General features: G+C 36.6%; 1 protein-coding gene across 4 annotated transcripts in view; it reads left to right on the top strand.

Moving 5' to 3' along the window:
• The first annotated feature begins 917 nt into the window (after positions 1 to 917).
• Positions 918 to 15,675, top strand: part of gnas (GNAS complex locus) — a 39,040-nt gene continuing 24,282 nt past the window's right edge. Inside the window, exons 1-4 of one of the 4 annotated variants that reach the window (XM_084426510.1) lie at positions 918 to 1,504; positions 13,136 to 13,208; positions 14,698 to 14,752; positions 14,846 to 14,977. In XM_084426510.1, coding sequence (XP_084282636.1) covers positions 1,249 to 1,504; positions 13,136 to 13,208; positions 14,698 to 14,752; positions 14,846 to 14,977 — 516 coding nt within the window. In that variant the 5' untranslated portion in view covers positions 918 to 1,248. Of the gene's footprint in view, positions 1,505 to 9,673; positions 11,046 to 13,135; positions 13,209 to 14,697; positions 14,753 to 14,845; positions 14,978 to 15,675 lie in introns of those variants that run through there. The other 3 variants (XM_084426511.1, XM_084426513.1, XM_084426512.1) reach the window with 3 other exon arrangements.

Here is a 15,675-nt window from a genome sequence, read left to right as displayed (position 1 = left end):
CTTTTATATATTCAGTACTTTATTCAGACTATTTCATTCCACATGTGACATCTGTCCTAACACACACACACACACACACACACACACACACACAGACACACACACACACACACACACACACACACACACACACACACACACACACACACACACACACACATGCACTCAGTCTGAACGAGTATGCTTCTATTTATGATGCTTTCTGTCAAGTTTGTCATGAACTTGCATGATGGTGTACAATAGCGCCACCTACAGGATATTATTACAACTTATATTTTTTCGACCCTCTACATACAGGATGTTTACTGAGTCATGTTATAGATTTTTTTTTGTATCTATCTATCTATCTATCTATCTATCTATCTATCTATCTATCTATCTATCTATCTATCTATCTATCTATCTATCTATCGCTCGTAATAAAATAGAATACAATAAAATAGATTATAACAAAATTAAAAATATATATTAATAATAACAATTATATAATACAATTATAAATAGATAAAGAGAATAAATCGTTTACAAAACTGTAAAATTCTGATTGCATTTTTCCACGTGACGTCACTGATTGACCTTTTTTTTATTGACAATGAACAACAACATTATACAACAAGAATAACAACCAAGATAATATTACCGCCAGGGGGGAATAATTGAAATAAATTCTACGTTTCACTCAATAAGTGTAAGTTCTATAAGGAATGTATATAAATATTTATTTCTATGCTTACGTAATTTAATCACAATTATAATATAATGTAATTAATTAAGAAAAAGTTTTTCCATCTCCCTTAAAATAATCTGTGAAGCCACACATATTTAAAACAACGTCACGGAGTGAGTGACTCCCCCTGCTGCTCGTGAAAATTTAACGCTGTGCAAAAGTTACGGCAGAGAGAACTGATCTCAGATCAGCACGCGAGAGCTCCGGCGGACAAGGAGGGACTTGGAGCGGGGTCCAGAAACAGTAGAGCAAGAATAACAAACAGTGAAAAGTACGCTATGCGTGTCAGGTCAAAGTTCACTCCTGTCCACTCGTAAATATCAGAACCTGAGGGAAAATCCGATGAGGCTAACTGACACCTTTGGAAAGCCTGAGCGATAAGGCTGTAAGGGAATAGCGAGCCTTCTCTCCACCTGACCTGGATATCCATCATCATCATCATCATCATCATGGTGTTCTTATCCTACAAGACTATTCCATTCGGATGTTAAGCACCTCACGGTTGGATCCCAGCATTGGCCATGGGGATGTGTCACAGCTTCAGATCTAGGTTATCACATTCGACCATCACATACACCGGCGGACGGACCGGTGCGAACCCCGGGATAGATGCCGAGTCCGGCCATTCGGACAGTTGTGACCCGCAGCTCCGGGAACGGCGGCGAGAGGAGGAGAGGGCGCGGGTCAAAGCGGAGAATAAGCGGAGTCGAAACATTGACAAGAGCCTGAAAGCTGAGAAGAGAGAGTACAAGCAAACGCACAGGCTGCTGTTATTAGGTAAGAGACGAGTTTCTGGGATGGTGCGACTACTTTATCTGCTGGCAGTCGAGGTAAATAAGAGCAGCCACAAGCTGATGATGATGATGCTAACGCAAAGTTTGTGGCTGGCCCCTTAAAACACGTTACCGTGGTAACCATCATTTCAACTTTAATACTGTAGTAGTTTTATAAGCATTGGCGCTATTAGGGGCGTGATCTTTGTGTGTCTTAAACAAAATTAGCACAAGATAAAAACTAGTTTTAAATGCATCAAAGTTGGGATTTTGGCCTGTATCACTTTAGGGTGTTGACCTTCACTGTATGTAACAAACAGCCTAAACCATTCGATAATTTTGACATAGCCCTACTGTATATTGTAAAAAAATCATATGATCAATAAGTTATGATTTAACTCATCAAAATAAGTGTAGCAATTTTCAGCTTTTTTTTATAAGCAACATACTAGATTCAACTTTTTTTTTTTTAAAGCCAGTGTAATGTAATTTAAGTTGAAATGACTTTCCAAGTTGATTGTACTTAAAAAATTGAAGGCAACAATTTTTTTTTTTTACAGTGTATGTAATCTGTTGATTGATATGTATTGCATACATTTTAAAATTATGAAAAAAATAAAATATAAAATTTACTTTACTCCTCTTTTTACTCTCTTCATCATTTTAGACCTAATACAGAGTACATATTTTTGCAGGGCATCGTGACTAAAAAGAGTTAAATACAAGCATCTATGGAGAGCAATCTGTGGCCTGCTGCTGATTACCAGAGAATTAGAAAAAAAAAAAAAACAGAAAATGCATTTACAGTAATACGCTTATGGATATGCAGAGGCAAGCTAGGCAAGGCAGAGGGTTTCAACGCAGAAACGTGAAGCTTTTACATTGAATCACTTGTAATGTTGTCTAAATCGTAGATGTAGTTTTGATTTTGATAGGTGGAGGAATTAGTTCTGTAATTCTTGTGGGTGGAGTTTATGCCAAGTCAAGTGTTTTATGAAGTTACTCTCCTGTTTTATGAAGATATAAGCAAATAACCAGAAAATTTTTTTTTAAGCAAAATTTAAATATTGGACTAGGGCTGGGCGATATGGGCAAAACAAATCATATCTCAGTATTTTTTGGTTAAATGGCGATATACGATCTCTGTACTTTCTACGTTTTTCTATTTGGATAAAGAAAATCTGTATTTATTAAAAAAATAATGCCCAATGATATCCTACAAACAATGTTGATATTGAAGGATATGGAAACAAATATAGTGAATGTAATGTAGGCTATGCAATATATTATGTGCAAAAAGGTGGTTAAAATCACATTTCGTTCTAACATTGTAAGATTAAAATCTAAAAACAAAAATAATGCTTTTGTTTTTAAATTGACTAAAGGCTAAAATGAAAAACAAAAAACAAAAGCACAAACTAATTATATTAGCCTGCATTTGATTACCCCATTATAATGGTCACTTTCATAAAATCCAAATTTTCATACTATCCATCCTAATTAGTATACAATATTAGAATGATGTTAGAATTAGTTTGTCACAGTCATCGAGTGCGAAATAATGCTAAAGGGATCCGGATAATATACTATTTTAGTGGAATTCACAAGTTGCATCAATGCATTCCTTCTCAGTTAATGTTGCCCATAACCTTTTATGCATTAGAGGAGGAGTTTTTTTTTTTTTTTTTTACGTGTTCAAAAATAGCGTCAAACCATGTGAAAATTTGTGTTGCCCTCTGACTACTTGTTTTTAAAGTTTTAGGTCCTTTTTGTTTCTCTGTCCATGGAAAGTGTCTGTTGTTTTGTGGTATTCTGGTGGAAACTAGTCATCCTGGTTTTTGGATTTTCACTGAATAATGCATATTAATTGACCACTATTCTGAATATCTTCTCTAAAATCTAAGCCATTTTCTCTAAAGTAAATTTGAGTTTCATACGGACTGACCACTTTAACTCGGATTAAACCTGGTTCTGTGATTGTCATGAACTGTCATAACAGTGAAAACATCTGGCCAAGATCTAATCTGTGGCAGCTAAACTGGCCCTACTTGTTGTGTGTGTGTGTGTGTGCAAAGAGTAAAATAATTAGTAACAAGAGTCAATTAGAGTATGACTAAAAAAAACTAGAAATTCTGCTGATTCTAGTCTAAAATTATACAAAGGTGAAGTGAAAATGGTTTCCCGTAGACCATTTTATTTTCTGAAACTACAGTGCTATTCTTGTGGCATATACATTGTACTTATTTTTTTCCCCTTCCGCCTACTTCTGCAGTAGTCGCGTGGCTTAACTTCCTCTTTGGATAAAAACAAAGTTCCACCGAATATCGTCAGTAAACCAAAAGATGCGACGTATTCATGCCCATCCGACTGGAATACATCTTGATTCTATATTTAAAGGTGTGTTATGAGTCCCAAGAAATTCCTAGCATCAATGCCTTATTTTTTTTCCTTCTAAAACTCGTTGAATTCTTGGATTTCCCCCCTCTGGAGGTGTAAACAGCGTTAGAGCAGCCATGCATGGTGTGATAAAGCAGTATTACACAAGGCCTCATATGCCGCTACCTTTATGAGAGCTGTTCTTCTTTTTATTAACAAGTTACACAAGAAAAGGAAGGAGGGCAGCCCGACGACACAAACGAAGAAACTGTTAAGCACTGTGACCAAAATACTCTAGTCATGCGGGCGCTCGGTTCAAAAACAGATGACACACACATACAAAGCTGATTGTTGCAACCTTAGAATGTTGGAAAACGATCTGTGTGTTTGTGTGTTTATTAGGCTTGGCTGGAAGTGTTTGTGTGATGTGTGTGCTCGTCTAAAAAGGAAGTGTGGTTATGAAGTGTGTCAATAGAATGCCTTCTTTCTGCTTTTGGACTTTAATAATAATTTGTCATTTCAATGCGGAATCAACCTCAATTAAATTTTTTGTAGCTTAAGTCTTTTGATGTGGCCACTTTTGACTGCTGCCACTGTTGTTGAAGCTGGAACTCACTGCTCGCAGCTGCAAGCCCACAAGAGTAATATCTTAGTTTAAGTGATTGCATGGTGTTATTTCTCACTTTAACAGAATCACATCCTCTCATGAAGGATGAAATAGAAAAAACATTCAACACATACCACATCCAGTTTTTAATAGAGTCTGTGGCTGTTAACCTCTGGCTACAAACGACTAAATTAAGCCAAATCGTCCGTAATGCACGCACCCAAACTTTATCGCTGCTAGTCTCAGTGGATCTTAAAATCTTGAGGAAGGCATGCAGTTCTTAATATAACAATAGACAAGGAGAATGCGACTAATTCCAAGAATTACCGCTTTCTTTGAAAGGGACCGTCTTATGTAATGTTAAACAAATGGGTCCTGAGTTAAAGGTTTGACTGTGTTAAACCTCATTGTGTAACAGTGCTATACCGCTTACTGTCCAATGAAAAAAACGGCCTAAAAACCCCATAGGAGGGACAAGAACATCACAGAGACTTCTGGCCGACCCAAACGCTACTCCTTTTTTCTTCAAAAAGAGTACGAATTTTGTTCAATATCGAGTAAGCGAAACATTTTTTTTCGTTCTACTTTTTCAGCAACAAAACTCATGTCTTTGTACACACATCTCAAGCACACGTTCTGTTCATGTCATTTTGTGAACGAAATATTACACAATATATATAAAATAAAGGCAGAATAATGCATATTACAAATTAATTATGGCAAGTAAAACAGGAATAATAAATAATACGATTCATTAATTAATAATAAATAAGTCATTTTGGCAAATGAGACAAAGAAAAACATTTATTTTACAGAAATCAGAATGTAGGGATGCACGATATATCGGCCACCATATCGGTATCGGCTGATGCGTTCATTTTTAATGTTATCGTTATCGGCCTGGTAAGAAAATTTGGCCGATATATTAAAGCCGATAAATAATGGATTATTATCTTCAGCTGAGACGCTTCAGATGTGCACTGTTCACCATGATGGCTTTGAATTGCTTGAAATATGATTGAAATCACTTCAAAGCAGGAAAATACAGTAAAATGAAACATATCGGCTACGTAAAATTATCATGAGATGAGAACGTTATAATTGTGTGTTTGGGACATTGGGACTTTTGTTTTTGTAATCAGGCTCTCAAAATTATATAAAACTTTGGATTTAGATTTATCGGCCGATATCTCGGTTATCGGCTTTCAAATATAAAGAAATATCGGTATCGGCCAAAATGTTCATATCGGTGCATCCCTTCCATTGAGGAAGCTGTTGGAGCCAGAATTAAAGTTGTTGTTGTTGCACCACAGCTCAGTATCTTTCTTTCTTTCTTTCTTTCTTTCTTTTCTAAAAAAAAGAAAAAAAAAAAGAAAAAAAAATTATATATAGAAAATAAATAGAAAACAAGACATAAAACAGACACAGTTGCAATCGAACCCCCTTCAAGGAAGATCACCCACAGCGTTTAACAGATGTGATTTTAACCTCAGTTTGAAAGTGGATAGTGAAAAGTATGTCAGAGCAAATGTGGCCACAGAAATATTATCTGATATAGTGGTGCAGGAATGATGTCACTTTGTAGGCCAATCGGCAGTTAGCGTCACACTGGTTCCCTCAACAAAAACCCAATAGGATTAGGATTTTTCCATAGGCTTTTGGATTATCGCAAAAAACAAGCTCTGTGATCAACAAAAGTTTATGACAGTTACATGTTTTGTCCATCAAAATCACTTTCACACAGATGAACACAACTTTTATGAATTTTAAAGCCTAAATGCAGTCGCTAAAGGTTGGCTGTAAACAAACTACACCACGGTAGCGTCACCATCGCTAGCTTTCGAAAACATTTTCCCAGAAATTTTGAGTTAGACTAGTTTATAAGATCTCAATTATAAGCATAATGAGCCTGTAAAGCGGACTGAGCTTTCCTTTTCAGCATGATGACGTTTAATCTCCCCCACCGCCTCTGTAGTACCATTTAGCTACTTGTTAGCATTAGCAACCACCTTATTCAAGACACGTAACAGCTTTAAAAAAATCATGAGTGGGGTAACACTGATGTGTTTTATGTCATAGAATAAAACGTGAAAGTGTCTTGAGCTTGTTGAGCCTTATTTCAGCCATAAAAAAAAACCACATTGACTTCAGGACGATGGAACCGGAAGTGCTAAAATGCTAACTCGCTTGGCCTACAAAGTGATGTCATACTTGCACCACTCTATATTGGTCTATCCTTACTGTACTCCTTAAATGGATTTTAATTTAAGCCTTTATTCACATATAAAGCAATAAAATGAGAATGAACAAGAATGAACCTCATTGGTTGAGCTTCCGTTTACCACAGCATGAATGTTTATATGTGAATAAAAGCTTATATTTGGGTATAAGCTTAAAAAAAAATCCATGATATTTATGGTTAAAAAAACAGTAAAAAATTTTTTTGCCAGAAATGTACCATAAATAATACGATAGTAACATTTTTGGTTTTACAGATTTCCCTTAAATTTACAGTAAACATTTATTTCATTAACTGATATAATGTTAATATATCTATCCTAATATCTGTTTTGTACCTTTATAACACACTGACAACAACCAGATGGTGATGAGAAAGTCACATGATGAATCAAAGATCATCACAAGCAGCTTTTCCACAAGCTAGTAAATACACAGTGTAATTCACACAAATACTAAACACCATCATGCTAACAGACATGACATAAAAAAATGCAATAAACATTTAATTTAACAACATTAGATGTAGGCTACCATAAAACCCTATTGTACATAACTGATTAGAAAAAACTAAGAAACAGTTATTCCAACGAAAATACATCAAATGTGAAGTGTCACGCAGGGAGTTATGGGTATGTCAATTTACTGTAAATTATGCACTTTCAAAATCTAAATTGAAGAGTATTTTACTGTAAAATGACATCAAATGTAAGGTTTGATCTATTACAGTTTTTCACTGTATATAGTAAGGAAACTTACTGTTAACAGGTTTTTACTGTCACATTTGTACAGTCTTTTACCATTAAAATTGCAATCATTTTTTACAGTGTGTTCCACAAAAAAACAAGTCTGCTAGAGATCAAATATTAGAGAAATGCTGCCACCTTCTGGTGATAGATCACCCAAACCCAAGAGTTATAATCAGTTTATCATGCATCCTTATTTATAGGTGATAACTTTGGTTTAGTCTCAGAATGGCATTTAATTGGGTGTCCACTGAAGAACTGAAACTGAAGATGGTGGCGTGTGTTGATTTGTAACTTTTAACACAACCTCACTGTAAAACCAGACTTTGTTTCCAAATGAGTCTGTTTAGTCTCTGCTCCCGAACACCACACAAAGATTAAGGGATCAGAAATAGACCACAGTGTGTCGAAAAATAGCTCAATGAAACGTCATTTTCCAATTCGGTCACTGCCATAAAGTAGTTTATCTCATGTGTTGACATCACAATGATTCTTTGGTTTACTCTCTGGTTATCATGTCACTATTTAAAGCCTTTGTTTTGAACAATATAAATATATTTGAAAAATCTATGACTTAAGTTGAAGCATGACTTAAGGCACCAGATACATGTTTGGCTTTAGGCTGTTACTATAGCTTGAATGAAATGTCAGTGCCATGTCTTTTCTTTTATTAGCTGTGGGAAAATAATAATAAAAAACAGCTCTGTATCTCTAGACTATTCACACCTAATACATGGGGTGTATACACAAAACAATTTATAAAGTATAAATAAGGTTTATTGCCAGATATATGCAAGCGTATATTTTCTTTCTAGCATGTCTGATGAATGTAATGTGTAATATTTACACAGAAAAAGTATGCTCAGACTAATTTTTATTAAAATCATTTTGGAGAAAAACCTGAATTAGACTATTTTATCAAGTTTTAATTTAGATTGTAGCCATTGTTTTAAACCCCTAAGAAGTCCTTGCTATCCTGTTTAGTCTAATGAATGTTGTCATTAATTGTCAGAATAGAAGATATATGCTGGTGTCATAGATTGTTTTAATATTTCTGATTTATTTTGGTTTGTTGATTCAGAATTTCATATTTCTTCACAAAGGGTTTTTAACGTTTTCAGTTAGAAATGGAAAATCTAAATACTGATGTATGAAGCTTTTAATTATAATAAAAGCACTTTAATCCATGTAAATGAACATGAGTTTGGACACCTTTGGTTGTGACAAGGCTTTGCAACAGGTTTTACTTCTGGTTGCATATTATTGCGATCATGCTTAAATCAGTGGCTGTAAAATACACCGTCCAATTGTTTGCACAATATCAAGAAAATTAGCCTAACTAACGTATTCTCTCTTTTATGCTCCTATGAGCAATTACATTACTTTACACTGCAGTGATTAATAATTAAGTGCCTTCTCACACAAATGCATCAGTTAATTCTTGAAGTTGATAAGGGGGAGTTTTAATTAACATTCACTGAAATAGGAAGTCCTCAGTTTTATGTATGGACACATTTTAACAATCGACGAACACTTCAATTCAAACATTCTTTTTGTAATTTCTAAACGCTGACTAATTAAATATGAATCATTTTTTTACGTTGAAAGAAGAGCAGCTAGTGCCAAATGATGAGAATTTCAGAATTAAAAAAAATCAGACCCCGATTTATTTATAAAATGCCACTGATTACAACAATTACAGCAAACATGTTATGTTTACGTTTTAGTACACGTTCAGTAAGTGCTGCGTGCGATTTTATACTTGTTTGATTCACTAAGAAGAACCGAGTCATTCGTTTGGGAATCATAACGCACTAGTCGCGCTGTATGTTAGTGATTCAATACAAAGAACCGACTCATAAGAGTCATCCTTTCGGGAACCGAACTACACTGGTCAGAGTATTTAAATACTGTTTCATCCGCCTCGAATGCACAATGCCCGTTCAAGAACCATTATTCATTAACAATTATTATTCCGTTTTTTTTTTACGGAAACAGTTCTCGGTTCCCAATCCTATGCAATATGCGCACATTTACATAATTTAAAGGCGAAGCTGTGGTTCAGAAACGTATCATTAAACATAAGACTATATCGCACTGCCTACATATAACCAGCGATAACTGTAAATAGTAGTCAAAGATGAATCGCGAACTTTATCACGTATGATTCATGTCTTCAAAGAGGGCGCCTTTTCTCCGCAGAATCGCCGCTTGCTGACGTTTTCTGGCTGTCATGTGATTAGCCCGTACTCAGGGTTCAATGAGAGCTGTTTGCCCCACCCATCTCTTCAACGCTCTCTCTATCTCAATGTACAATTCACTGAGAAAAGGAAATAATCGCTAAAAATACACCCTCGAAAAGGATTCATTCGCCACAATTGGGGATTCAACGCGCTCCGTCCGTAGGGGATCCATCGTTGTCGTTGTGGTATCGGATTTATCTTCACGTATCCAAATGCACATGATCTACCACCCGAATTCAAGAGGGATACAAAGCGTAGCCTGACAGCGGACTCGGACTGCGATAACCGGTGAAATATCGACGGAATCGGTCACATTTGCATCTGCGGTTGTAAGAACCGTTAAGGATCGCCGCTCGCGTCAAAGCAAAGCCTACGGATGTGAGCAGAAATTCAAATTACAGTAACGGAGAAGACGGCGAAGGGCCTCGTTTGATTTGGACAAGCCGAAAAAAAGCGATCAGTCACCATAAGCAGAACAGGAGGGAAAATAGCGTCAATCTGAGGGGAAATTTTCAGCAGCACCACCGTATTTTTTCCTCGCAGACAAACGTCGTTTCGTAACGGAGTTAAAAGGTTCATGTCGGCCACGGCGCTGGGCGGAATGATCCACATGCCGTCATTTTGGTGGAAATATTTATTTTTTTAATTTGTAGCCACCCTTTCTATCTCGTTCTGCCCGTGTCGTTGCATCGGCGAACGGATTCGACAGCGAGATACCGAAAAGAATCGCGTTTTGTGGAGCTATTCATGATTTTAATAGGAGTCGGTCGTTATATCGGGACACCGACCATGGATTCGCCACGGGAAATGTGCTAAATCGCCGTCGTGGGAAAGCCGAAATCCTTCATGTAACGTCGAAGGCTTCGCTGGATGCACATCCATACACAAATCTCATATTTTATAGCAGCAAGCGCTCGACAGGACTCGGCCGTCTGTAGGCTGGCCTAGTGTGTTTTCACCAGCACCTATTCTCGCCAATACTAGTCACCCATAGCTTTCATATTTCCCCGTGCCTCCCCTGCCCGTATCAACTAAAATCCAGGGGGAGTCATGTGCATACAAGTATAAATGTCCCGGTTTTCCATCAAAGTGTTCTGATCGGAGGCCAATCGAGGAATTTGGATCATTTATTCATACGGTAGATTCACCTCCCCCCCACCACCCCACCCCAAAACTTTTCTTGGGTTTTCGGGAAAATGGGTTGTTTGGGCAACAGTAAAACTGAGGACCAGCGAAATGAGGAGAAGGCCCAGAGAGAAGCTAACAAAAAGATAGAGAAACAGCTCCAGAAAGACAAACAGATCTACAGAGCAACTCATCGACTACTACTGTTAGGTAGGTTGGTCTGAAAGCTGAGGTTCTTCTGTCACTCACTTGCTGCTGGGACTGAGGCGTGTGACGTCACCGGGGTCTGTCACACGTAGCGTTTTGTGTGAGTTTGATTCATTTGTCCGAGTGAAGTGATGTAGGTGCACGCGCTTCGATTGGGATTCCTGTGCCGTTAGTAGTGGACACCTCAGGGCTTAGGGGCTGGAGGCCTGTGGTGCTTCATCTAACACACCACTCAATCTCTCCATTCATTCCCATCTGATTTGTGTTCAATACGGTTTGCATTATGGAAATGTTTGGTCTCACATGATTTTTATAATTCACTTACAACTATCTCGTAGAGGTGTATGCAAACACACATTGCATGTTTCTTCAGGCCTGTGTTCACGAGTTTAGGATTGTGTCTGCTAAAGTAACACAATGTGCCTGAGATAGAAATAAAATAACTTCATGTAAACATTTCTGAATTAAGGTGTTTGGGAGATTAGTGCATCACTTTCTGACATGCTTGTATATCTCAAGACATTTAGAATTATTATGACATTTTATATATGGAGGGTTGTTTGCATAGTTCTCCTGTTTTATGTTTTAACATTCTGGGCATCCCCAAAATGATAAAGATATTCCCCCCCCCCTTATAATTTTACACTTTTAATTTGAAACAGAAACTGATTAGATCAGTTAATAATTTCTCTCATATGCTTTGAACATTCATATCTTAGATTAGTTATAGACCACTGTATTAACCAGTCGTTTAATAGAAATGGTAGTTTCGCTTTATTGTCATTTCCAAAATCTACTGATTAGATGAGACACATTTTGTTTTGTTTTTACTTTTTTTGTGTGAATTGAGTAAATACTGAATTTTTTTTTTATAGAAATTTTGTCTTATTTGCTTTCATTAATCTGTAGTATGTTTATATCAGCATTATTTCGACCACCCTGTTCCTCTCGATATTGGCCCATTGAAAAGCCCATGTTGGTCTAACACTACTTGCCTTGCTACCTTGAATCTGATATCATCAGCAGGCATTTCAATTTCATAGACTTTTCGTAGCCAGGCATGAAAACGTTTTAACATTGGTTTGATTTGATTTAGTCTCCGTTTAAGAGACGGGTCTGGTCTTACTTTGATAAAACTCAGTTCTCCAACAACCTATTTGTTTAGCATACACATGGCTACCCTGTTTTAAATCAAAATCCCATGTATTCAACATAGCGAAGCTCTCTAAATCATAATGTCTGGTATTTAAGTGAGGAAACGGGTATATATATATATCTAGATGCCCATGATTGAAGTGTGTCGTAATGATATGTGATTTAGGGATGTGTACCAGTGTAATTGGAGCACAGAAGTGCAATTCCTGTATGCAAACAGGCCTATTTGACACAATTGGAGCCTGGTAACAGAACGTTGTGATAAAGAGGTTCTCGTCGTGCATCTGAACTGAAAGCCTAAGATCTGAGGTGTTTTGGTGCTTGTGCTTCACATCCACAGGGGAGAAGCTAACTCTCTTTTCATATTTAGCACTTGGAAACTCAGGCAACTGTGTGCTATTGACCATAAATTGTAGAATCAAGTCAGTGTTTGACAACTGTGGCTCTGAGAGAAAATAAGGTGGTGTTTCTAGACAGTTCTTTAACATTATTTGATTTGATGGATAGCTACCGGTTACTTTTTTTTAGTTTAGGTTTCCTTGCATTGATTGGTGATTATTGGAGTATTCACAATTTAAGGAAATATCAATCAATGAGTGAAGCATCTTTTTGAGATTTTGTCTGATATGAGACATGGAAGCGGTATTCATAAAGCATGTGGTTATTTTAAAAACATTAAAACATTTTATTTGCATAGTAATGGACAAAGTTATGATATTCCATATAAAAGGGGTTTATGCATATGATTGTTATGATGGCGTTATTAATGATATAATTCATAAACAGTTTGTGCTTTGGATTTTAGTTGGAATTTTCTGTTTAGTTTGTCTTATAAAATAAATGCTACTGTGAAATTGAATGAATTATTCCTGTTGAATCAGGTGATATCTCTTCCCACATCCCTTGTGATTTATATCTTTCTTTTGCTCATCTCTCAGGGGCTGGAGAATCGGGGAAAAGCACCATAGTCAAACAGATGCGCATTTTACATGTCAATGGCTTCAATGCTGAGTAAGTATGGCTTTCACATCCATGTACTTTTTTGATTCCGCTTAAGTTAAACTCAAGACTAGTTTTTTATTGCGTCCATAACCATAACATACAGTCAAGTATTAAACAGAGCATAAACAAACCCTGTTTCATTCATCATGCCATTTTGTTGGCCACGTCGTCTTGGTGTAGCTAATGTTTTTCGGTGATGGTCTCACTCCTCCTTTTGAAGATTTGGGATGATGTTGAAATTCAGATCATTGTGGTAAAGGTGTGCCTTATGTTATTGCATTGTCCTCTTGATGTATTTCAGAGTGATATATGTATAGCCTATCTATTTATTGTGAAATGCAGTGCATTTTGTTTCATGATAGGACTTGTTATTAATGTACTGTGGATATTACTCACTGAAAATCCCATTATAATTAAATGCTGACTTTATTTCAATAAGTAGTTTACTATCTAGAAATGCTTGGATGGTCTAAAACCAGTTTTGATATTACCTTTTTGTAAAGTTGCTATAATCCACTAGTACACTAATCTACTCCTCGATCCGAGTAGTAGAGGTGTGCAGAAATACTACAGAGGCTACAGATTTAAGACAAAATAAATAATAGTTGCATGAATTAGTCGATTGTAAAGGTTTTTGACAACAAGTTATAATTTGATGACTAAAAATCAGGGAAAAGTCAGGAAAACTGAATTATTAATGCTAGGGCTTGGTGGTATATGCTGTGTAATGTTAGATATTTTGTTATACCATGTATCCTGTGGTAGATATATTTGTGCATGATATACAAATCATGTACTAATACATAATTTACATGCATTTAATATGGTATTCAGTTTACGTATGGTCACGTGTTTGTATTTTTGCTCATTTATAACAACTTGCTGCCATTGCAGAGTCTGAACCGTCAGTTTTATAATATTAGTTACAAGTCTTTCGTTTTTATTTCCAGTGTTTTATAATGTGAGACTTATTCCTTTTGCATCCATTATAATGAAGAAAGTAGAAAGAGAAAGTAATTAATAGCAATAAACCACCTAAATTTGTAAAGTCCAAACATAGACTTCAACTCATAATATAAATTTAAAACCATTTTTGTTGTATTTCCAGCAAAATTACAATGATATGAAATGATTCATACTGTGATAAAAAAAAAAAAAAAATTGTTGTAACGTCCAACCATTTATGACATTTGGCCTGGTTTCACAGACAGGGCTTAGATTAAGCCAGGATTAGGCCTTAGTTTAATAAGGACATTTAAGTAGCTTTTATAAACATGCCTTAGAAAAGAAACATTACTGATGTGCATCTTGAGACAAAACAATGGCACTGACATATTTTGAGATACGCCAGTGCAAGTTGTTTTCAGTTTAAACATGCATTTTAGTCCAGGACTAAGCTAAAGCCTTGTCTGTGAAACCGGGGGGGGGGTAAAGCTATTTTATTACGTTGCCTAAAAATGAATTGATCTGAAGTAACCAAGCGTTATTGTTTTTACAGAGAGAAAAAACAGAAAATACAAGACATCAAGAATAATATAAAAGAAGCTATAGAGGTAAGCGTTGAAGGTTCTCGAGTTTAACTCGTAATCTCAACATGTACAAATGTGAACTCAACTGAAACTCTGACTGTCTTTGTTCTTTTACAGACTATTGTGACGGCAATGTCCATGTTGGTACCTCCAGTTCAGTTAGCCTGTCAAGCAAATAAGTTTCGAATTGATTACATCCTCAACCTAGCCAATCAGAAGGACTTTGAGTTTACAACGGTGAGTAGAAAGGTATTGTCACCCCAGAGTCTTTGCACCGTCTCAGTGTTACGCTCCTCCTTTTTCAGGTGAACAGACGTGTTTAGTTATAAAAAAAAAATGACTTTTTAAATGTAGAAAAGGCAAAGAAGTGTGTGAGCACTGTATGTATGTACATCGAAAAAATAAGTGTTACATGCATCTAGTTTCTGGCTAATTGTCGTGGATCTTCTTGTCAGGCCGCACAAGTTTGTTTTGAGTGTTCTCCTCGGTCGTATTGCCTTGTGTGATTTGTGCTATTATAATTAGCAGCGATTCTTTGCTTGGGGACAACACATTGTTGAATTGAAAAAGCACCCCACCTGAGGGAAATGTGTGTGTGTGTACGTGTGACTCTCGGGTATAATGGCGTGGCGTTCATTACGACTGATTACTTGTAATAACCTCTAAACTCTCCCTTAAGAGGGCCTCACCTGAGCCACACACCTTGTCACCCAGGACCTCCCTGCTCCCTCATCACCTCGACAGGTGCTCTGTGTCTAGGGAAAGGGCAGTGGAGAGCCGCCCTGACCTGCGCCAATGGGCCTGCTCAAGATTTAATTACGGGTGACTCAAACTTGGTAGCCCTATGGACTTAAAAATAGAGAACACAAACAGCTCACCTGCTGGTTTAGACAAGGTTTTAAATAGTTAGCTACATCATTACATGAACATTACTTTAATTATGAGCT

Source organism: Rutilus rutilus, assembly GCF_951802725.1.
Source record: "Rutilus rutilus genome assembly, chromosome: 12".
Taxonomy (NCBI): Eukaryota; Metazoa; Chordata; class Actinopteri; order Cypriniformes; family Leuciscidae; genus Rutilus; species Rutilus rutilus.
This window is presented reverse-complemented; position numbering and strand designations above follow the sequence as displayed.